Source organism: Atheta coriaria, unplaced genomic scaffold, assembly GCF_025399875.1.
Source record: "Atheta coriaria isolate IRGN ID8LTWV9N9 unplaced genomic scaffold, Caltech_Dcor_3.1 hic_scaffold_1_pilon, whole genome shotgun sequence".
NCBI classification, from domain to species: Eukaryota; Metazoa; Arthropoda; class Insecta; order Coleoptera; family Staphylinidae; genus Dalotia; species Dalotia coriaria.
Genome location: NW_027045443.1, coordinates 784,447 through 807,627, shown reverse-complemented (window position 1 = coordinate 807,627; position 23,181 = coordinate 784,447). Strand labels below are relative to the sequence as shown.

The window sequence follows — 23,181 nt, the reverse complement described above, 5'->3', positions numbered from 1 at the left end:
AACTCCGTGGAATTGGTATCAGTACTTTTTAATTTTCATGCATTTTATAACGAAAATTTCATGTTTGATGTTTTCTTATACAAATGGAAAACGCAGTTAATGTTACATACAAAAATATTCTAAACACATTCACACTAATTACAACTCGTCCTTCGGCGCGTCGTCATCCAGATCCACATCGGACAAGTCCAACTCTTCCTCGACTGGCATTTCAGCATCCTTGCCGTCCCACGCGTCTACGCTTACAATCTCAGCCAACGCCGCCCCCTTGACTGGTGCAGTGTTACCTCTACCATAGGACAAATCGCGCAGGAATTCATCAATGCCTTGCTTGCTGAACGATCCTCGCAGCAGCGAATACTTCATTTTCTTCACATTTACAACAGCGAGCGCAGGATAACCAAAACCGCCGATGTCCAAAGACTCTTCTAGAGCTAACTGATCACCTGCTTGCGTCCACAGCCAACCCCACATCTTCTGCTTGTATTTCTCACCCAGTGAACGCAGGACTTCGAGATATTCATCACGGCATTTCGCTTGACAATCATAAATGTGTGGAAGTACAGTTACAACACACAATGGAATACTGGCATCACAATTCTTTGTAAATACAGCAGGATCAGTGATTTGTACGATTTCAGGCGCTGGGACATTGGCGGCGAGTTTATCCAAGGCCCAGGTGACGATATCGCTGCTTGTGCGTCCGCCGTCATACTCCTCAGCGTCGGTTTTCTTACCCGGACGGAAGAATTTAATAGTCGGGTATCCCTGAATGCCGTACTTTTGTGCTTTCAATGTGTGTACAGTGGCGTCGAGTGCGCCAAGCTTGATTTTACCCTTCAACTCACCAGCGGCTTTCTCCCAGTGCGGCGCGAGGTTCTTACAATGGCCACACCACGGCGCGTAGAACTCCACCAGCCACATATCATCGCTGTTGAGTACTTTCGAGTCAAAATTGGCGTCTGTTAATTCAACTACATCATTTCCACCGCTGCCTGATGAACCAGAAGATCCTCCACTGCCACCGCCTCCAAGTGCTACTTTTACTTTTTTCTTTGCTGCAGCGAGCGCTGCATCTACCATACCTTCAGCAGTACGCGCTCCGTTGAAATCCTCCGGAGTGTTCTTATTCGCGCCGAAGATTTTGATCGTTGGGAATCCTCGAATGCCGAATTGACCGCCGAGAGACTTCTCTTCGTCGGCGTTAACAGCACCTACCTTAACAACGCCGCGCAGTGCCTTCGCTGCCTTCTGATACTCGGGTACAAGGTTCTTGCAGTGTCCGCACCATGGTGCGTAGAATTCCACCAGCCATACCTCGTCGGAGTTGACGACCAGCTTGTTGAAGTTGGCGGCGGTGAGGTCCACGACACCTGAAGATGACGTATACAGCGCGCTCGCCGACGTCGCCGCCAGCAAACACGTCCAGAGCAGCAGCATGTTTTCTTCCCGGTGGGTTTTTATGGTATTTGTGGCCGGTGCGACGATGTTCAAACCTCAAAACGTGTACTTTCGCTCGAAGACCGGCCGGACACAACGACGTCTGCTCGAGATGTGACACGGCGGCCAGACGCCGATTTTATTCGTGTAGCGCGTTGAATGTGGAGCGTTCTGATTGGGCCAGCGCGGCTTATGTTATCAACCACCCACTCTGTTTAGTTCACGGTCTGTGGACGGATGGCGCTGTAGTCGCAGCAGGTTTGTAACATGACTGTGCGGGCAGACTGGCAGTCAAGGCAGTCAAATCCTGCTGCACACATGAAAATAACTATTTTGAAGCGTTTCACATGTTTAAAAACGCGTTATATTGTGTATTTCGCACTAAAGTATCTTTAAATATAAGCATTTGTTTAAAACTAAACTTTGAAGGGGAATAACCATTGTATAAACCCAGAAATCTGTTTTTTTTACACCCTCAGTCAACCTTAACAAAGTAGTAGGGGTAAACACATTAGTCTTAAATAATAATTTTTAAAAATACATATAGGAAGGATATTAGAACATATATACGTTATTATAACGCACAATTTCGGGGGAAATCCCTGTTTTTCCTAGAAAATATTATTACAATCATTGAAACAAAAGCAAGGTGTGATTAGTTGGTTTAATTGACTGATCTAAGCATGATTTTCACTGATTCTGACCCACATGCATGATTCTTGTCCATGATTAATCAAAATACTTGACATTTTAAACGAAATATTTAATAATTTATGTGCAAATACAACCTGAAGATGCATTGTATTTCTATGTGTTTATTTTTATACAGTAATCATGACAATAATAATTTGGTACTACCTGTGTTCACAGCTATTATCTAATGCTCTTCTTCATAGCCATCGGGCAGGGCATTCATATGCGGGTTGTGGAACAACGAGCGGTTGCCCTCGCCCCATGGGAAACGCTTTGTCCTCACGCGGAGGTACTCATACTTAACGAATTCAGGGCGCGCGTGGCCGCCCTCGTTGTGTGCCATGACGCAGTTCACAGCGCAGAGGACGATCGCAGGGAATGCGACGAAGAAGGTCATGTTGCGCCATACTTTATAGCCACCTGAAGATTTACAACGTTAGATTATAGACGAAAAATAAATGTTATATGCACACAGGGCTTATGTAATAATCAATAGGTTAGAAATGACGGAGAAATCATCACCTTCGTGGCCACCGGAGACAGCGGATGGACCCTGGACGCGCACCTGGGTGGCCAGGAAACGCTTGGCAGCGTGGGTGATTACAGAAGCCATTCTCTTGAAGACGGTTTCCAAAATTACAAATTCGTTGGAGTGCTATGGGAAACTGTCGTCTGCTGCGAAGTCGAAAGGTGCAATGGCTGCCCGTCGAGTTTACGCGCATGCGCAGCACAAAAACTTCATTTATTAACAAGAAATATTTAACTAAATACAATAATAATCAACAAATATTATAAATTTAATTCTTATTAACACACAACAATCAATATTTTATTTATTATAACAAAAAATAATAATAAAACATTCATAGTTTTATATTTTCCGTGTAGGCAACCCAATGAACACTTCGCAACACGATCACAATAACATCAGAATAATATCAAGTTTCTGCTTGTCAGTGGTTTTCTGCAGAGGTTATTAATCGTAAACAATCATAAACAAATAATCTGCACGTCAACACGTAAGTAACAATCAAAACACACTTCATTCACCACGCTAAACACACTTGTATATCCAGGCAAAAAAAAACACAACATGGAGAAGTATTGCAGAAATCAGCCGGGTCAGCTGGGTTTCCTCCTGCTGAACGAGGATGGCGCCGTGATAAGCTCCGATGGCGACTTACAAAACGACGAAAAGACGGCTGATATTATAATGTCACTGCTCACACTCTGCCAGCACAGTGATATCTTCCCCGGGAGCAGCGACGAGCAGTTCAAGAGGCTAAGTCTCACCTATGACAACCACGCTTATATTATTGCCATGTCCAACCGAAAAATTTACATTGTCAAGCTGCAATTCGGCGTGAAATCTGCAGAGGACATAGTATCAGGAGAAATTCCAGGCGGATCACATTTCCCCTCGCATGATGACGACTCTTTGTAATATACAATTATAAAATATATAAATCTCTTGTAATATATTAAAACTACTCATGTCTACGTTGTCAATTTGGTCCTGCTGGCGTGAAATGCGAAGAAACAGGCGCTGGGATAATCTATAAATCACTTTATTACCATTCATGTCCATGTGTTGCCTTGCATTTCAATATGGTAAGCACCAAAATTGACCACATTGTTGCTATACACGTAATATATATATACAGACACTTTACTTGTTTCATTTGCTTCCTACCTTATCGATAAAATTAAGTTAAATACAAAGAATAAGGTCATAGGGATCGTTAAGAGAAAGAGAGACAGACATGTGTTACATGGCTACGAATACTTTTTACACAATCAATCGATTAACTTAATTCATGTTCATTAATTAAATGCCGTTTGTTTGTTTGTTTGTTTGTTTAGCTTTGTGTGTGTGTGTGCATTTTGTTGCTTAGGCTTCTCGCTCGACACGTCTCGGATTGTCATTAATCAAAATATGTTGGCACGCTGTATCCTAGAGGGTGGTGGGAAGATGGCGGGCGGGCGGGCGCACGCGCCGCGTGTTAAATAATACTGTCATGTATGTTTATCGAACTGAAGAAGTCGTAAAACTAGAGAAAGAATATCCACTTGCTGCTGGGCTACGGTTGGTTGTGTTTACGTCGCTTACTTACCATAACGCTACTTACATCATGTTGCTTGTTGTGTTTATAAATTACTGTACATTTTACTGGTTTACGTTTGATTCGGTCGCGCGGATGATGATCTGCAATCAGTTGCCGTTGGTATTGCCGAAGACGTTCTTGTTGTTGACGCTGACGGGCGTGGCGTCGGTGGTGCCGTAGATCTTGCCCGCCTTCTTCGCCATGGAGCCGAGCAGCTCCTGGCTCTGCTTGTGCGCCGACTTGAGGGAGGTGAGCCATTCCTTTAGGCCGATTTCGTCCGGATTCGTGAGCACGATCTTGCCGTCGCGCATGCGCACCACGATGCACTTCTCGTTCTTCACCTGCGTCAGCTCGGAGGAGACCTCCTCGATCTGGTCCATGAACACCATTTCGGGTTTCGCGCTGTCCGGATGCAGTTCGAGTCGGTTGGGGTAGAGCTTGGCGTAGCGCATCTGCCACGAGGACGTCCACGGCCCGCCCAGCTTCTTTATGTACCCGTGCAGGATGCAATCGGACTCCTTCTCGTCCAGATTGCCGAATTTGTACTTGTGCTTGGCCTTCTTCTTGTGCTCGACTTTGTCCGCCTCGAAGTTGATCGTCTCGAAGACCGTCTCGGCCACCTCGTTCTGCCACCGCTCGCTGATCACCAGCGGAAGTTCTTGTAGAGCTCCTGATCGGTGTCGGTGAGCTTAATGCCCTGGTGTCTTCCTCGTCGAAGCTGCCAATATCGAAGGCGTCGGCGGCGTTGACTTCACCGCGCGGCGGGATCAGCGGCGGTGTGTACTTCTGCAGATACACCTGCTGCCAATCAATACCAGCGAAGAACGCGTGTTCTTTCACTTCGTCAGCGCCAGCACCGCGACAACCCAAGCGTTTGTCAACGTCGCGTTGCAACAAACCCTCGAGCAGTGACTTCAGCTCCTTGCTGAACGCGTCCGGCAGCTCAACATTCATCGTGAGCGTCATACGATCAATCTCGTGTTTATCCTTTGTCTTATGCTGACGGAAAGGCGAGTGTCCCTTCAGCAGCTTGTACAGCATACAGCCGAAACTGAACCAATCGGCACTGCTGTCATACGGCGTGCCTTTTGACAGCACTTCCGGCGCCATGTATCCGTGCGTACCGACGCTGGCGTGCGGTTTCTTCTTGGAGAAATCGCAGGCAAGACCCAGATCGGAGATACGTACATGTCCGTGCTCGTCCAATAAAATATTCGCGGGTTTAAGGTCGCGGTAGACAATATAACGCCGATGCATGTGCTCCAGGCCGAGGATGACCTCAGCGGCGTAGAACTTCATCTCGCTCTCGTTGAAGACGCCATGTTGGCTGAGATGATAGTGCAGATCGCCGCCGTTCATCAGGTCGAGAATGAAGCAGAGCTTGTCGGGCGTGGAAGGCGTAGGTCATGCAGACGATGAACGGGCAGTCGATGCCGGTGCTCACCAGCGACAGCATGATGCGCTCATTGAGCGCAAGTGTCTCACCCTGCTTCATCTTAATACGCTTCTTATCCAGGCATTTCATGGCGTACATCTTACCGGTGTCGGCCTTACGACAGCCGTACACTTCGCCGAACCCGCCGCGGCCGATGATGCGATGCACACTGAAATCGTTCATCGTCAGCTGGATATTCAGCTCCAGGTTCTTCCACTGGCAGAAGCGCGTGTACTTGTCGCTCTCGATGAACTTCTTGAAGGGCTCATCGCGCAGCTGGTTGTAGATCTCCTCGATGTACGGCTGGAAGCATGAGCACACAGTTTGAAAACATGGCCGAATGCGTGCGCGCGCGCATGCGTATTACCTCAAACAGCTGAACCGGCACGTCGTTCTTCATGAGATGCTTTTGAACGTGCTGCAGGCACTCCTTGGAATAGTCCTGCGCGGCACACGTCGAAACAAATGTTAAGCATATGGAAATTGGCGGCTCGCATAAATAAACAATTCGAAAATAGATCGCGCGCCGAACGGCGGCTACTAGCCGCGCATCGGACAGCGCGCGAAACTTACGTGCGAATGCGAGAGCAGCTCCTTCATGATGAAGTTGTCGTAGATATCGCGCGCCTGCTTCATGCGCTCCTCGGAGCACTCCAGCTTCTCGTACTGCTTGATCTGCAGGCACACAAATGGAAGAGGCATTAAAAATTCCATTAGCGGCCGGGGCATTCACGCGAATCGAAAACTATTCAGCGCGCGCGCGCTCCCATTAGCGCTGAATGCCGCCCGCGCGGGACTAATTAAAACCGGCCGCAGGACGATGCATTCACGCTGTCAATGGGCGGCGGGCGCGCGATAGGCTCCCGTTTCAAAACAATCAAAGTATAAATATAGTGTCCTAGATATTGAATGCGCGATTGTCGCATTGTCAACACGCATTCAGCCGCCGCCGGCGGCGACTGGAAATCAATGCGGACACGTCCGCCGCCGCCGGCGATAACGTACCTCTTCATAGAAGCGCAGCTGCGGCACCGGAACCTCGGAGACGCTGCTCTCGCAGAAGTCCTTGAACAGCAGGAAGCCTGCAAAAGAGAGAGAGAATAAGCGCGTCAAAGCGGTTTTATTAAGCCATAGGGGGCGGGGGCGGCGGCTTACCCAGTGTCTGGTGGAAAATCTTGTCGAAATTGACTTCGTTCTTCTTCTCGAGGTATTTGTGCATCACGGATCGAACGCTGCAACCGAAATCAGAGTGCGATGAGTGCTTGATAAGGTGGGGAGCGGCGGGTGGTACCTACCTGGGGTCGGGAAGCACTATTTTCTTGCTGGCGCGCGCCGCCGGCGTGCACTTACTCTTCTCCATCGCCATCAAGTAGCTGACGTCCGCCAGCACCGCCTCCAGGTCGGCCATCTTAACGCCGTTGCTGGTTGCGCTCGCGGTGCGTTTGTTTACATCGACATCAGCAGGACACGCACGGAGGGCGTCATTCTCGGGCCACTCGGCTGTTTATACACTACTGGCACGCACACGCGCACGCGAATTGCACTCGCAGTGGTCGTGCGTCGCACGGCGTATAGCCTTCCTGCCGCGCGCTGCGCTATACACGCGCCATGTTTACGCCGCCGTCGCGCCCGCAGGCCGCCGCACCGCGGCTGGGGCCATGGCGTGCGCCGCCGCGCACCGCTGCAGCAGGCTCGGACGCGCCTGGACGGCCGCCGCGGTCGCGTATCGGGGTGGCGGGCGCTCGGGGCGCTCCTGCTTGCTGCGACCGGGCACGGCACGGCACTCACACACGCTCGCTGGCTGGCTGGCCTCGCACGGGGCGCTCGCGCGCTGCAGGATTGCCGGGAGTCGCGACTGAGGGCGGAGGAGCTGCTTCGAACACTGCCACTCGCACTACATGTCTTCGCCGCGCGCCGCGAGGGTGGTGTCCGGGGTCACGTCCCGTCGATTCGTCGTTGGCAGGGAGGCGGAGGCGATGTACGGTACGACGTCCGCACCTCCGACGAGCGCAGCGAACTCTCGCTCGGCCAGCGACCGCTGCCGTCGTGTGCGCTCGAATCGCGCGCAGCGCCTCTCGCGTCCGCCCTGCTTAGCGCCATCTGCTCGCCTCGCCGCGTCGATATGATTGTGTCCTGCATCTCGCAGGATCCACCGAAATAGCCTGGAATTTTAAGCGTGCACAAATCCAAGCCACTCGTCTTGATACAAACCATTTAATGTAAAAATAACAAGTTACAGCCACTTGACAAACACTACGAATTCTCAGTTTCTTTAAATTTACACTTTGTGCATGTATAGAAGACTGTTTGGCCTTCATCAGCAGATCTCAACTGTAGAGTAGCATAAGACATGCGGTTATTATCGCATTTCGGGCATTTGCGCTCAACAACAGGTCCTTCTTCTTCATCTTCATCACCCTTTTTATTCTTTTGCTGGTTTTCACTGTCTTGCTGCTTTTTACAGGTCTCCAATGAGTTAAAATTGATTGTATACTGTATAGCCTGATCACCAAACACTGTAAACACAAAAAAACATTCAAAACATTCTCTAATATTCATTTAAATACAGAATAACTTTAAAATAACACTTACCATCCACTGGATATTCTTTTTTACAAGTGTAACAACAAATATTACCGGTTCTTTGCACAAGCGGAAGAATCGAACCGCAGTCTGTACAAATACCAGAAGGTGCACGAAACGTAGTTTTCGTTGTCATCTTGAAATAAACTCAAACTTTGCCGAATTCACCTCAGAGTCAACAAATTGTGTTAACCAAGCAACGTCCACATGGGAAGCAGCATGAATAATAACGAAACGCGGCGATTATCACCGATGATTTACTTCTTTCTAGGCAACCCAACATACAACAACAACCGGACTGGCTGTCCCCAAACGCGAAGCCTAACACAATACGCGCGGTGACTGGCCATCGAATACCAGCTACCTTCAACGCCAACCTGCCTACCTTCAAGAATTGTTTATTTAATTTAATGGGCAGTAAGAATGACGTCCAAATGGGGCGAAACGGGCATCCTGCGCAAGAAAAAAACCAAGGAGAATTTTGACGACCTGCTGGTGTTCGGGTATGCGTGCAAGCTGTTCCGAGACGACGAGCGTGCGCTCTACATTGACCAAGGCAAACATTTGATACCATGGATGGGCGACGAACGACTCAAAATAGACCGGTAATATTATACCAATGCAGTCAATTATAACCTAATATCATAATCTATATGTTTAGCTATGATGGACGTGGGGCTTTGTCCGATTTATCAAGCTGTGAAGCGTCTCGTGAGGGCTATGATGCTACAAGATGGTTGGGTCGCAGTGAAGCTGAAAGGAAACTTGAGCAGCTGTGTGATGAAGAACGTTATTATTCATTACACAGTAATGAAGAGGAAGAAAACGTGTATAAAGGTACAATTATTTCATTATTTCTATTATTCAATTCAAAAATATCTCGAATTTTATCAGAGGAGGAATTAAAAAGACAGAAAGCAAATGAATTTCAATATAATTATGATGCGCGCGGCCGAGTCAGAGGAAAGTAACAATCCTGTAGTGTCTACCTGTGAGGAAGAAGACAAAGAATTCATTCCACCAAAAGGATTGGATGTGCCTGTGGATATAGTGATTGTATATTGAATATTTGCATGTAAAATAACAAAATTCATAAGATTATTTTGTTTAACAGCCGAAAACAGTGAAAGAAAACGCGCGCATTGAGAAAACCGCGCAGTTTGTGTCCCGGCAAGGCCCACAGATGGAGATATTGATAAAAGCAAAGCAGAGTAACAATCCACAGTTTGCTTTTATGAATAAAGATGATCCACTGCAGAAATACTACCGACATTTGTTAAATTCCATTAAATCCGGACAGTATAAACCGCAAGAAGGTTAGTTTAATGTGTTTTTAGGTGATTTTATGCAATTTTATTACAAAATATGTGTTTTTATTTGAAGAGGGAACATTAGAAGAAAATGGCGACGATAATACAGCAAGTGCGAGCGTAAATGCTGGCGAGAGCGATCATTATTTGCATCCGTTGCTAGCGACGACCGTCACGAGCTTGCCCGCGGCCCAAACGGTAAGCTGACGAGGCACCGACCAGCCGAATCGACTAATTGCGACATTCATTTGATTCTATCTCTATTCACGATTCGAATATCTAGCTCTAAATGTGTTTATTCAGTCATCGGGCGCAGAAATGCGTCTTCGGCCTTGTCGACGGTTGTGCGTGCTGATGGTATGTTGTTTGAACGTAATATGTCTTCTTCATTAAGCGCAGTTTGTATCATACACTGTTTTTTGATTCATTTTTCCGACCGTTCTGTTGTTACTCTCGCTGTATTTTGGTTCCTTTTCACTTGAACACATCAAAACCAAAACCAAAACCAAAAAAACGATCCGACGCGTTTGTTTTGCATTCCGATAGTTTGCTGAGATGATGATGAGATCGTGGCGAATTGGAGTTGTCGGGGTGGTGGCGCGGTCCGCGATCGTCACGCGCATTGCTTCTAAAGTTGGCTTATTTGTTTAGGTGAACGCCATGGCGCCGCCGGCGCCCGCGCTGCAGTACAAACCGACGGCGGATTGTGCGTACACGCAGCTGGTTTCACGTATCAAGGGGTCCGTGGAGAAACACGATGAGACGGCGCCATCCACGCAGAAGCAGGAGCAGGAAATGTCGGATAACTACAACCAGTATTATGAATCGCAGTACTACCAGTTCTATCATCAGATCGCTCAACAGTATGCTACACAGGGTAACTACTATAATCAACTAATGACGCTCGTTGACACATACACAAAACACAAAACAAATACTAAAAGGTGATGGTTACCGAAAACAAACAAACAAAAGATGGTTACTTTGATTTTTTCATTTCATTTTAAATCATTGATAAATAATCGCGTTACCCATGATTTCTGTTGTAGGAAATTGTGATATTAATGTAATTCTTCAAAACATTCATTTGCAAGAGCAAATACAACAGCAAGCTGTCCAATATGCGCAAGCAGCTTGCGCTCAATACACCACAACTGTAAAAACCACTGGAGACGAACCAAAACCCGAGCCCGAACCGAAAGTGGAACCAAAAGAACAAAAGTTCAGTTTGGTGCATTACAGTAGTGATTCGGACGATCAACTGGACGAGGATGAATCCCAAACGGATGAAAGAGTACGTTTATCATCCCGCCGAAAGATGTTGCCTTGATTGTGGACAAAATGGCGACGTACGTCTCGAAAATGGCCCTTCTTTCGAGCAAAGCGTCAAGGAGAAGGGTGATCCACGCTTTGACTTCCTGCATGATTCTCACAAATACAACAAGTACTATCAGTACAAAGTCAATGAATTCAGGTCGAAATCAAGCAATATCTCACAATCTCAATCCACACAACCTAAGCCAACACCTCCGAGTGTTGAGGTTATTAAAAAGAGCCTGAGAAAAAAAAACCGAAACAAAAAGAGTCGAAAGTATTGGGTATGTTTACAAATTATCACAAATTTCTGAAATAATATTAAATTTAATTAACTAAACATTCAATTATAGCTGCTGTGAGTTTCTCAATAAAAAAACCTAAAGAGGAACCACAGAAAGACATAAAAAGCGCCCTGCCGCTTGAGGAGAGCGACGAAGAAGGCGCAACGTCCAAGGACTCAGGTAGTAAGGTGCCTTCAAAGGTACAGCTGGTACCGAAAGTGGAGAACTCCACTGGCAAAACGTCCACAGATAGCGCTCCTGTAACAAATGGTAAGGTATTAAGTGCAGATTCGATCATAGATATGATTGATCTCACCGAGGAGGCTCTCGTAGAAAAGAATGGCTTGACTCGCTTCGCCGAGGAACGCATCAAAGACAGACTGGCATCAGCTGTGCGCGGACGTGCGCTGCAAGCGGAACGTCGCAAACGCGCCGCGCTGTTCCTCAAAATGCAATCGGAGCGCAAAGCTGATGATAAAGATGAGCGTTCCCGAACTGACGATGCAACAACGCCCAGTGAATCCGATCCGGAAGAGGGCGAGATTAAGACTAAACCGAAAGAACGCGAAAAACGAAGTAAATCGAAACATAAAAGGTAAGAGTTGATAAAATATATAAATTTACTTGATTTTATCAATTTTTAAGCAGTTCTAGATCATCTAAGCATCGCAGTAGTTATTCTGATTCGAAATCGAGGCATCGCAAGCTGAAAAAGCGAAGATACTCACCGCAATCGTCTTCGAGCTCATCGTCGAACTCCGATTAAGTTTTCCCCTTTGTTTCTTTTCTACAAGCAAGATGTACTAAACTAATTGATTGAAATAAATTCGACCAAACATTTGATTCGGGTATTTTTTTGGCTCAATACAACGTCACAACATTAATACTTAAAATTCTCTTATGAAAACATACACGTACATATAATAAATCTTCGAATAATAATACTAAACGTACATTAAGTTTAAATATAAAAGTTAATTAACTGTTTATAAAACAAGTAATTTTATCGTATGTATTTTGGAAGAAAACATTTGCGAACGAAGAGAGTATATAAATAAAAAAACACAACACAGTAACCGCGATCACAGTACCAGTTTCCATTTTTCTATTTAGTATTTTACAGACCCCACCGCGTCATCTCGATGTACAGGCATTGTGTGTGTGTAATGTGTGTGTGAGTGTAGGTGTAGGTTCTTTCTCCGTTTGTGGGTGCTTCTATCGTGCCGGCGCCGGTGTGTGCTGCATGCAGCCCTCGACGTTCTCCGGCCAGTCGCAGACGTTCTGGTCGGGATTGAAGACGAGATTCGACGGGCAGGGCATGTGATGTTTGCGCTCCCCTTCACACATGAAGTATCTCGTGCAGTCGTTCTTGTCTGGATGGTAGCTGATGTGACCGTCTTCTTCTTCACACGTCACTTCGTTAGCTAGAAGATTTTTTTAGGTTTTTAACTTTTTTCTTGTTTTTGATTGTATTCACTTACGATCTTTTGTTGTGTATTGCCCAATTGGGTTGGAGCTTTCAAAAGGCCCGTTGAATTCAAGTTTCACTTTGTATCCTTCGAGTTCCTGACGCATGGCTTGAATCAGCGGGTATTTACCACTTGCGCATTGTCCCTGGAAGTCGTCCATGTCCATGGACCAGATCATAATACCACCAAAGCCTTCTTCTTTCAACCATGCCATCTAAATAGAGAAATAAAGCGTTTTTATTGTATTTATTTGATGTTGGGGATTATGGGGGTTATGTTACCTTGGTTTTTAAACTCCTTTCATCATCAAATCCAACCCATTGGTTACCCCTGTACGCAAAGGGTACCTGCTGCTCGTTGTCCCACACTAATGTTGTGTTATCTTCATGCAAAAAGTCGCAAACCTCATAGAAACTCATGAAACCCGCTTCGGATGTATACTTTCCGGGGGTACCACCTCCGGAGGCAGGTGCCCCGATATCAAACTGGGTAACATTGACCAATTCAAAGCTGCGGCCGTACGTGGGCATACCAATCATGAGTTTCTCCTTGGGCGCGCCTTGTTTCACCCACTCGCGGGCCGAGAAATCAACGGTCAACTTCTTCTGGTAACTTGTGGCGCTCTCCAAGGGGAACAATGGCGAATTGTGTCCGACCGTACGCTCCCACTGACCGTGGAAGTCGTAGGTCATCACATTGATAAAGTCCAAGTATTTCGATATCTCTGGGACATCGTATCCGGCTGCAATGGCCTCGAAGGATGCTGGTACGGCAGCGGTGAGTAAAAGTCGTGGCTGTCCGCTGGTCTTCGCCTCGCCTTCAAACGCCAATCGGAGTTCTTTCAACAGATTGACATAAGCGGCGCGGTCGTCCGCACCTCGTGGGTATTCCCAGTCAACGTCCAGGCCGTTGAACTTGTAATCACGCAAGAACTCAATGGCATCGTACACGAATTGATTCATACGGAAAGTGTTCCCGGTGAGTTCTTTGAATGGAGTGGAACCGAAAGCCCATCCACCAATAGCTAACAACACGCGTAGTTCGGGGTTCTTTTCACGGAGAGCAATCACACGTTCGTACATTTCTTCATCTTTTTCATCAGCTTCAGCAAGTTTGAAGTCCTTCAATGTGGCGAAGGCATAGATGATATGTGTGCAGAGACTGGGGTTGACGTTCTCAGGTGTGAACTTACCAGCACCTGGTCGTTTCTGGGACCAGCTGGTGATGTAACAGAAGACTTGTGGTCCACGTGCTATAAATCACATTAATTCATAATCAGGGGTTTCCTACTTATGGAGGAGATAAAAAAAACTTACTATTTTTATCCAAAGCCAATGATCCTTTGTGGACCACCTTCTTGTTGGGTTTCCTAATTCGATTGATAACATCAGACACTGGAACCTTCACAGCCGCAGGTTTCTCAATCTCCTCTTCTTCCTCAATGGTACCAGCAACTTCCAACCAATCCACATCCTTAGCTCCCTTGCCTCTGGAGATACCACGAAGCTCCTCACGCATAGCACCGATCAACGGATACTTCACATTACCTCCACATACAGTTCCAGAGAAATCATCCATGTCCACCGTCCATACCATCGCACCACCATACCCACCCTCCTTGATCCACTTCATTTTATGCCGGATGGACTTCTCATCATCAAAACCAACCCATTGATCACCATGAACCGCATAGGGTACCTTCATCTCCTCATCCCAGACGTAAGACGCACCATTACGCAACATTTCACACACTTCATAATAAGCCAAGAAACCACCTTCTTTGGTATAGGTACCTTCCTTACCCCCGCCACTAGCCGGTGAATTAACGGAGTATTTACTTGGATTGCTCAACGTAAAGGTCCTGCCATAGGTGGGCATACCAATGATGAGTTTCTCACGAGGTGCTCCCAGTTTAACCCAGAGATTAGCCGCGTGATCAACGGACAACTGCTTCCTCCACTCACTGTCACTGCTCGGTGCGTACAACGGCGCATTATGACCTGTTTCACGCTCCCATTTACCATGGAAATCATACGCCATCAAATTAATAAAGTCCAGATAGGAGGCGACTGCTGGTACATCATAACCAGATTTGATGTTATCAGGTCCAACAGGCACAGCTGCAGATAACAACAACCTGGGTTTTTTGATTTCTTGCGCTTCGGCTTCAAACGCCTCTCGTAATTCTGCCAAACGAAAAAATTGAAATTAGAATCACCCAGGGAGACGAAAATTACAGAGTATCGACATTTTAGTCACGACACACCGAACTGTATAACGAGTATGTTAATTCAGCAGTGGACTTTCTTCAACCTTGTTCCCATATGCACACACGCCGACATACGGCGCGCATTCAAATGATTTTCCTTTTATTCCGCGCGACTCACACGACGCCATCGAAAGTAACTAATTGAATTGTGCGTACTGCCAATACACACGCCGGCGACGAGTAATGATTATCATTACAGTAGAAAGTTGCGGTCTAATAACATAATAAATATTATTCGCGAAAACGATGGGGTTTCACGTTGGCGATGCAATTAGAACGCGCATGCAGCCGAAAACCGCGCTGGAAATCAACATGTACTGACCTTTCAATAAGTGAACGTAGTTTTTCTTGTCGTCGGATCCTTTCGGGTATTCCCAATCGATGTCCAATCCGTCGAAACCACGGTCTCGCAGGAATGGAATGGCGCTGTAGATGAATGTCTGGCGAGCATAGCGGGTACCCGACATGTCCTTAAACTTCTGGGTGCCGAAGGACCATCCACCAATGGCTAGGAGGGTTTTTAATGATGGATTTGCTTTCTTCAATTTATTGATGCGATCGTAGAGACCTGTCTTGCCATCCTTCGCTTCGTCATTACTCTCGAAGGACGAAAGTTTACCCTTTTTCAACCAGCCGAATGAGAAGATGATATGTGTGCATAGATCAGGCGTGATGTCTTCCGGTGTGAATTTTCCGATTTTTGGTCGGTATTGGGACCAATTCGTATAGTAACAGACCACTTTGTATCCATCTTTATCTTTTTTGCTGACGCTGGTGGCAGCGGCCACTGTATTATCGCTGGTCTTTTTTGATCCACCTCTACCACGTGTCCGCAGGCGGTTGACGCTTGCTGACACCTCCTGGTCACCACTTGTCGACACCGATGAGGTGACAGAAGTCTGCGGGCGTCTTAATCTACGCCGCGTCACTGTATGCAAACAACAGAAAAAAAAAAACACATACACTTTCAATTATGCCAAGGTTTTCATTATTTGCCTGTCGAGAGAATGAAAAAAAAAAGCAAACACGAAACGCGAAAATGTGTACTTACTCCTCGCGCCGCCGAGAGGAGTAAGTTGTTTTTGCGCAAGAAGTGCACAATGCGATTGTTAAATCGTGGAAACAAAGGGGTACAAGCCGACGACGCCATTGTTGTGTGTGTTGCGAGGCCGTGGCTGCGAGCACAATCACCACGCATCCGCCTGAGCCTGGTTCTCGCGCGTTTTCTCGCCGCGTAGTTGTTTATGATGTCAATTTGGTTCTTGCCGCGACAAGCGAAGAAGAAGCCAAAGTTCGCCGCGAGGGACGGCTGAAGATGCAACAAACGTGAGCGCGCACGCAGTGAAAGCTGCAGTTTCTTGACTCGCGTGATTTGAATTGCAATTTTCGGTTTCGTTGAGTGTGCAGCAAGTTGCGAAAAGTTAGAGATTTATTCTAGGTCAACATTTCCTTCAGTCGTTATTATTATTTGGAGCTGTAATTTGTATTTTATCGAAGAAACAACAAAGAATTGGCCTTGAAATCTGCGTGTAAGACGAAAACGTTTACCTTTTGTTTCGGCGTCAATTTGTACAATAACTAGAGCGATGATAAGTGCGATTGCGATTGTGTTCCTGCATCGGAACCACCTCGCAGGAATCTGCAACAAAATCACACAAATATTAAATTTTTTTTCCGCAAAAAAACCGAAAAGGTCAAGTATGACCAGTGGTAATTTATAAAAATCAACTAAGAGAGGTTCTAGAGGTGCGGAAGAAAAAATAAAAGTAAATACATTTAAGAGGAACAGGAAAGAGGAAGCAAAGAAACGAGTATAGCTCCTCAAGCAGCGCCAATATGCGTTATTGGTAGGCACTTCTACTGGTTTCTTGTTGCTTGCAGTGAGTTGTGAGTTCGTGAATAGCGTTTCTTTCCTGTATACACGCGAATCGCAGACAATGCGCACGAAAAGCAAAAGGTGCGCGATGGAGGCGAGTTCGCTCTCGCCAGCGCGCACAAAATGTAATTAAAAAAGTATCAAGGATAGCAAGAAATCAAACACAACACACACACACACTGGTCGATAATATCCACGGCGCGAACGCTACGAAAGCTGCAGATATTTTTCGAATGGCGCATAATTATAACTCGCTCGTAACTTAGAACATATTGCCCGCATGCCAACACACAAGTATTATACATACTGGTCCCACCAAATCGCCACCATCGGACATATCGGACTCAACTCAACTTTTATCCACACAATCGCTTACTATGTAGAAGACATGTTGCAACCACAACCGCGGAATTCAATATGTCGCACTTGCAATACAATGCAAGTTGTGAAAATATTCATAATCAGAAAACAAACACAAACAATGCGAGAGAAATAATAAATTATGTGTTTTTTTTTGTATCAGCTTCAAACAGATGTAAATGAACGATGAAGCTTTTCCTTTTCAATTAATTGCACTCGAAGAGAAACTCACGCGCGCGCGTTTTTTCTACATCGACGTGTTACAGTTTCTAGGCCTTTGGCCGGTGTTATGTAAAACTAAACCTCCAACTACCGAACGTGTGGTTAGACACTTCTACGAGGAATTGAAACACCTCGGCGAAGAAATGTGGAAAGACCAACGCCGCGACATATCAGCGAGTCAACGTGATGATATAATGCGACAATCGATGTAGTTATAGATTACACAAGACGTGAAACCGATACGAACGTGTGCGTAATCAAAAATTTAGGACTTTTTCCAGCGCAGAAGATGAGCGAAGATAATAGAATCTGTTGAAGCCGTTGCTTATGATACATAACAGCTATGCGGAACCGAAACTTTTCGTAAAAGCGCTGTTTAATTACGTTTTAATGCGATGTCGTGACTTTTAAACACACACACACACACAGTTTATTAATTCATTTATGCCAACGCACGAAAAGTGAATGTATACATGTGATGATGAACGTATTATCATTTGAGGAATGTTTTAATTGCACCGTTATAAAAACAAGACTTATCGGCGTGCAATGCGTGTTATTGATTTATATTAACGGTGGCAAACATGATTGTTTTGCGCTGCCAAGGACGCCGCACGAGTGATTGTCCTGCTGTTCGGTAAATTGGAGAAATTGTTGTTTACGATTTCGTCAAAAGTCAAACGCTGGGTAATTGGTGCATTGAAGGCAATCGTGAAAACGGCGTCTTGCGTCATCGACGACCGTTTGTCGCATCATTAGAATATGACGATATTCGTGCGGACAATTAACTGTTTTGCGTCGATTTTCAAGGATTAATGATCGAATTACAGCGCTTTTCAATCAGTGGCCACGAATCGTGTCATCGTGGATTACTACACAGTGCACAGCGACGTGTTGCGATGCCATCCAACGTCTTATGCCATGTTGAAACGCAAGGATACACTGGGTGTTACAGAAAATACAATTTAACACAAAAAATGTAAAATTTTTAAGGTTTTTGAAGCTAAAACATTAAAAAAAAATGTTTTTTTAAATTTTTTGAGTGAAAAATTTTTGTTTGACTTTGTATATTGTTCGAATCGAGTGTCGTTTAGTTTTAGCCGATTGCCGATTAGAATCGACGCGTCCCTGCATGAAATATTAACGAGCAGCCTTCGTGATTATCACGTACGATGCAATCTCGATGAGGAGATTACCATTAATATGCGCGCCTGGAAAACTAAGGCGACTAGCGGCGTGCGATGTGTTTTTTCTTCTCTTCGCGCCTCTCTCGCTTGTTTCCATTCATTATTTTTTTTAATTCCTGAGGACACTAACTGTGCATCCAATGAAGATGCGTGAAATTAGCGCTTTCAATGATTAAAAAGAAAGGATGCGGACAAAAAACCGAAGACAATAAGAAAATGAATACATTCAATGGAGAAACGAGAAATGTAGTTTCTTATTAAGAGAAAGAAGGCGCAAAAAAAAAACAACGCGCAGCAATGAGAAATTATCCAGCACGTTTAAAACGTGTAATTATTAGTTATTGCGCACTTTTCCTTTCGAATGTGCACATTGATATTTTCAATTAGCGCGCACTTGCTTTACCGGACCTGTAATACGATAAACAGTTCCGGCTGCGTGGATTATATAAGAGTTTAAGTACAGGTGCAGACAAGTAGGCACACACGCAACAAAAGGATCATGTAAGATTTCGACAACTTCCGAAAACGTTTGTTAAACAATTAGATTATTATTATTAGTAGACTAAAAGGATTCGAATGTGTTTTAAGAACGTGTTTGTTTGTTTTTAGATTTCCGCGTTTCTTTGCATGGTGAAAAGTCAGGACTTCGCGGAATTCGCGAATTGACCAAGCGCGCAGTTACTCAACCGATGTCTGAATCCACCGCTGCTGCTGCTGACCGGTTGGATTTTTACGTAAGCAGGTGTGGAGGCCTGCGGACGCATCAGCAGGAAAAGTCGTTTGTGTGTGAATCAATCAAGCTGGGCGCACGGCGGAACTATCGACGAGATTTTTGGCAAAGATCTGATCAAACACGCTAAGCTGTTTCGAAAGTTGTCGAACTCCGACGAGCACATTTCGCGTCTCGCCTTGTAAACATGTAAGTAGTTAAACACGCTTGTAAATAAAACCGACGAAAACCGGCGATATTAAATTTTAATAGAAAGTTTGCATTGTTGCGCGCGCGCTAATGTCGAATGGTCTAATGTCTTCGTCGACACAAACGCACTTTTTTGATATCGACGAATAACGAAACACAAAATGTTTGATAGCCGATGGTGGACGCATTTGAGTTTCGAAGCTTCTCACAATGGGGCCGAGCGACTTCAAACGACTCAATTAGTCGTCGGCGCAGAATGTGGAGCTCAAAGTGGAGCAGTGCAAATGACACAAGGAATAAACGCCGAGAAAGCGTTAGACTGCTAGAGATCTACGACGGAGAGTAACATAACACTAACAGCCCTTACTCTAGACACTTGAAGAAGAGAGAGCTGCCGTCAAACAATATCAATGTGACATTTACTTACCGATGGTATGAAAAACGCGCTCGTAACATGCAAAAATCAAAACTGCTTGCATTGAATCATTACATTACGCATGCATTAAAACTAGAACTCAATGTGGTGATCAACATGCATGAATCATGAATTGTTATTTGATTTCTTCTGATTTTATTTTGTAGCAAAAAGTAAAATTCGCGGCGGATGTGGAACGTAAAACGAACTGAATGCGAACGAAATTGAGCGTTTTTGAAATTTCAAACGCTTGCACTCGCTTTTCGACCAGTTGTTAACCCAAAACAATGTTATACTTTGCGATATTATAATAAATACGGCCGGATTACCATAAATTAAAATTGTTGATTATAAAAGTCGAAACATACGCACGCGGAATAGAAATACGGGCATAATTATCGTCGAGTTTGCATTCGCTCGCCCGATATGATCCCAATTTGCACGGCGCCCGTCGCTTGAAAGTTCGTTGCTCCAAATGACCACATTGCAATTACGAATTTGCGCTAGAATTGCCTCGAATTCTCGTAATCCACGTGCGCAGCGGCTCAAAAATCGTGTGCAAGTTTCGAATTTAGCCAGTCGTAAACAGCGCGCGCACACAAAAAAACGCGCCGACAAATAACAACAACAACGCGCGCTGATGCTGAGAGAACAAGTTTGTCATCTTTGGCATGTATCCTCCGCCTGAGATGATGCAGGCGCCTTCCCCGCGCACTTCTTCCCCGCAGCAGCACGCAAATCGATAAGCCTGCTGAATATTTATAGATGTGAGTGTGTGTCGTGCATGCGGCGCGCGTCGCGATGCCTCGCAAATTTATGTTAACGCGGCAATTAAAAAAAGTCCGCCTGCTTTTCGTCGGATTGCATAACGTCGAGGCACGACGACTGAATAAATACGGTATATGTCAAGCATCAAGCATGCACACATTGGAGGCACAACTCGTAGAATAACTACGAAGTAGCAAAAACGCGAAATTGAACCGAAAACACGCCGCGCGAATTGCAGCCTTGGTATTTGAAAAGTGTCTTTGTCAGATGGCCAGGTAGCAGTCTGCCTCTACATCATAATTTTGTTTCGAGCACTCTCCAAGTGACGGATTTGCTTGCGAAATATGAAAACATGCATAAACAGCGCGCGCGCTCTAATTTTTCCATCGCGCGGCATGATTTTTGCGATTTGCGTGCGTGCCGCGCATATTTTGCGCTCTTGGTTACTTCGGTAACCTGAGTTATATGTTTCGGTGGGCATGATGCAAGATTTGACTTATGAAACGCTAAGGCCGTCGAGTAATAAATTAAGTGCACCCGATTGCAAATCAAAGCGGAAATGGCCGGGCCTTGAACGTTTCACATTTTTCGCGCGCGCGTGGTCTTAAAAATGCTAATTGCTTGTATCGATTTGAAGGTCCAGCGACACGAATTCCATCCGAACGGTTTCCCAATTCAATTAATTTTAATTAAATTTAATGCCTTTGAAGATTACAGATCTTTCGGAATTGAAATCGTTGAAATTCAACGAAAAATCTTGTTAGTCGATTGCTACACCTATGACTTTATGCTGTTCATGCATCCCAGAGCCGGTTTCGCCAAATTTTGCCCGACAATATGCTGCCGCACAATCTTGATATGCTTCATTCTTCATTTTCGAGCGTCACGCGTCAGCGCCGCGCGTTTTTTCGCCTGTCGTCCGATTCGGAGCGACAGGAGGAGGAAGAATGCTAGCCCAATACGCTCGATATTACGCGATCGGTGGCTGTTACATAACAAAACAGCGGAGAAGTTCAAATGGTTGAACGATCACTTAGCACCAGACAGACGCATGCAACCGATTTTACACAAGCGAACAAAAGGATAATTCGTATGGTGTTTTCTTGCGAGCGCGTGTTGTAATCGGCTAGTTCAAAACAAAAATTTCAAATGTCACGCGGTCGTTTAACGACGCTCCGCCGAAGTCTAATTAAGGACTTTCCTTCACTGGAACCGGGGATCCCCAGGCCAAACGCGACGCAATTAAAATGTAAAAGTTGCGTTTATTGCGCTTGGACGACGAAAGGTCGATTTTGTAATTACGCCGAATGTGCTGCTATGATTATTATTTAATAGATCGATACGCAGTGGTAATATTGAAGCACGTATGCGAATGACAAAGATTGCAGAGTGCAGGCATGGTGTATGTATGCGTAAATATGTGAGTCTTTCATTCGTCAGCCCGCTCGCTTAATAACAAGCCTGACCTACTAGCACCGAAAGCGCAATGCGTTTTAATCGCTCTTCTACTTCAGTATAACTCCTGTAAATTCATTTAACTCGAGGCATGACACCTTTTCGATCGCCGCCTTTTACTTCTGCGTGTAAAGCTCTCTCCACCAGTCTAGCAGTCTAGCGTAAAGGGCATATGCATAGAATATGAATCAAAAGAAAAAAAAAGTCACTCTTACCATGTTTGCAATAATAACTTCCTGCGGGAACGTAACGAAACTTTTATCAACTATTATAATCTCCTGTGAACTGAGTCTTAGTTTGGCGGACGGTTAATAACGGCGAGCACTCGGTTTTAGATCGATATTACATTCTTGGGCGGCGATTGGTGATCGATGGTGTCGCACACGCCGTCGCTGGGCCGTGTCCGCTGCGTATGAATTAACTGAACGCACTAAACTATCTGAAAGAAACACGAACACGATAAATGAAATCGTCTTGGAGTAAATGGTAAACGGTTATGGCGTTTCGCGCCCCACTCTCCGGCGGTGTTCTTGCGGAGGTCTAAAGAGGCGCAAGAAGCCGAGGTGAGGCCGCGGAACGGCAGCGCTCTCGGTGCGGCGGCGCGCGGGGTACCCCAAGAGACGCAAGTGAAGCCAGGTGACGGGGATATGTAATAGGTACGAGTGCGTGCTGCTGCTGGACATGATGGAAAAATATCGCTGCGCTAGATGTCCGCCGATATAATTCACGATAATGTTAATGCACCCGCACACTGCTATAGTGTGGTAGCGGGTGGTCGCTAAATAATTCGAGCATTACGGATTGCGGACCTCGGGGCCTTCGGAGCGAACTGCGCGTCAAAGACCACAAGGCAGCTAATCCGGACTTGACTGCACGCTAGGCGTGCGTGCATAAAGCACAACAATTGGAAAGTTGTCCGCGTTCTACTCACTTCGAGAGTAGTCCAGTCTAGTCCCACTGTTCTTGTTCTTCTTTAAGTATGTTTATTTTGTTATTCATGGCAACAGTCAGAGGCACTCGACTATAGCCGTTTAGTGTCTTGGAAATGCTGGTTGTCATGTTTCTGCCTCGCCGCCT

General features: G+C 45.6%; 7 protein-coding genes across 8 annotated transcripts; 2 read left to right on the top strand and 5 right to left on the bottom strand.

The window, feature by feature from the left end:
- Positions 1 to 12: 12 nt before the first annotated feature.
- Positions 13 to 1,607, bottom strand: CaBP1 (Protein disulfide-isomerase A6 homolog CaBP1). The gene has a single exon (XM_065301267.1). It carries the CDS (start codon positions 1,438 to 1,440, stop codon positions 139 to 141), a length of 1,302 nt encoding a protein of 433 aa, XP_065157339.1. The 5' UTR covers positions 1,441 to 1,607; the 3' UTR covers positions 13 to 138.
- A 628-nt stretch (positions 1,608 to 2,235) lies between these two features.
- Positions 2,236 to 2,842, bottom strand: levy (cytochrome c oxidase subunit 6A levy). The gene is made up of 2 exons (XM_065301358.1): positions 2,656 to 2,842; positions 2,236 to 2,553 (listed from the first exon to the last, which is right to left on the bottom strand). Exons 1-2 carry the CDS (start codon positions 2,744 to 2,746, stop codon positions 2,318 to 2,320), a joined length of 327 nt encoding a protein of 108 aa, XP_065157430.1. The 5' UTR covers positions 2,747 to 2,842; the 3' UTR covers positions 2,236 to 2,317.
- A 182-nt stretch (positions 2,843 to 3,024) lies between these two features.
- Positions 3,025 to 3,801, top strand: Lamtor4 (Late endosomal/lysosomal adaptor, MAPK and MTOR activator 4). The gene is made up of 2 exons (XM_065301349.1): positions 3,025 to 3,152; positions 3,210 to 3,801. Exon 2 carries the CDS (start codon positions 3,227 to 3,229, stop codon positions 3,575 to 3,577), a length of 351 nt encoding a protein of 116 aa, XP_065157421.1. The 5' UTR covers positions 3,025 to 3,152; positions 3,210 to 3,226; the 3' UTR covers positions 3,578 to 3,801.
- Positions 3,686 to 7,715, bottom strand: Gprk1 (G protein-coupled receptor kinase 1). Its single transcript, XM_065301222.1, is given in 9 exon segments — positions 3,686 to 4,890; positions 4,893 to 4,937; positions 4,940 to 5,628; positions 5,630 to 5,976; positions 6,041 to 6,115; positions 6,247 to 6,348; positions 6,679 to 6,755; positions 6,829 to 6,905; positions 6,969 to 7,715. Coding segments are annotated over 9 exon segments (2,070 nt in total). The 5' UTR covers positions 7,082 to 7,715; the 3' UTR covers positions 3,686 to 4,345.
- Positions 7,716 to 7,871: 156 nt separating this feature from the next.
- On the bottom strand, positions 7,872 to 8,508 carry Polr1H (RNA polymerase I subunit RpI12). The gene is made up of 2 exons (XM_065301337.1): positions 8,266 to 8,508; positions 7,872 to 8,189 (listed from the first exon to the last, which is right to left on the bottom strand). Exons 1-2 carry the CDS (start codon positions 8,390 to 8,392, stop codon positions 7,927 to 7,929), a joined length of 390 nt encoding a protein of 129 aa, XP_065157409.1. The 5' UTR covers positions 8,393 to 8,508; the 3' UTR covers positions 7,872 to 7,926.
- A 50-nt stretch (positions 8,509 to 8,558) lies between these two features.
- su(w[a]) (suppressor of white-apricot) lies at positions 8,559 to 12,007 on the top strand. The gene is given in 12 exon segments (XM_065301441.1): positions 8,559 to 8,861; positions 8,918 to 9,093; positions 9,151 to 9,202; positions 9,204 to 9,312; positions 9,371 to 9,572; positions 9,640 to 9,764; positions 10,218 to 10,443; positions 10,616 to 10,860; positions 10,863 to 10,920; positions 10,923 to 11,099; positions 11,234 to 11,759; positions 11,813 to 12,007. Coding segments are annotated over 12 exon segments (2,196 nt in total). The 5' UTR covers positions 8,559 to 8,679; the 3' UTR covers positions 11,931 to 12,007.
- On the bottom strand, positions 12,003 to 22,609 carry Cht7 (chitinase 7). Of its 2 annotated transcripts, none has more exons than XM_065301200.1 (7): positions 22,320 to 22,609; positions 16,451 to 16,541; positions 15,225 to 15,830; positions 13,950 to 14,819; positions 12,915 to 13,885; positions 12,646 to 12,847; positions 12,003 to 12,588 (listed from the first exon to the last, which is right to left on the bottom strand). In XM_065301200.1, exons 1-7 carry the CDS (start codon positions 22,320 to 22,322, stop codon positions 12,380 to 12,382), a joined length of 2,952 nt encoding a protein of 983 aa, XP_065157272.1. In that variant the 5' UTR covers positions 22,323 to 22,609; the 3' UTR covers positions 12,003 to 12,379. The 2 variants fall into 2 exon arrangements, with proteins under 2 accessions (XP_065157272.1, XP_065157266.1); XM_065301194.1 differs by lacking the exon at positions 22,320 to 22,609 and adding an exon at positions 17,086 to 17,162.
- Between the last annotated feature and the right edge of the window lie 572 nt (positions 22,610 to 23,181).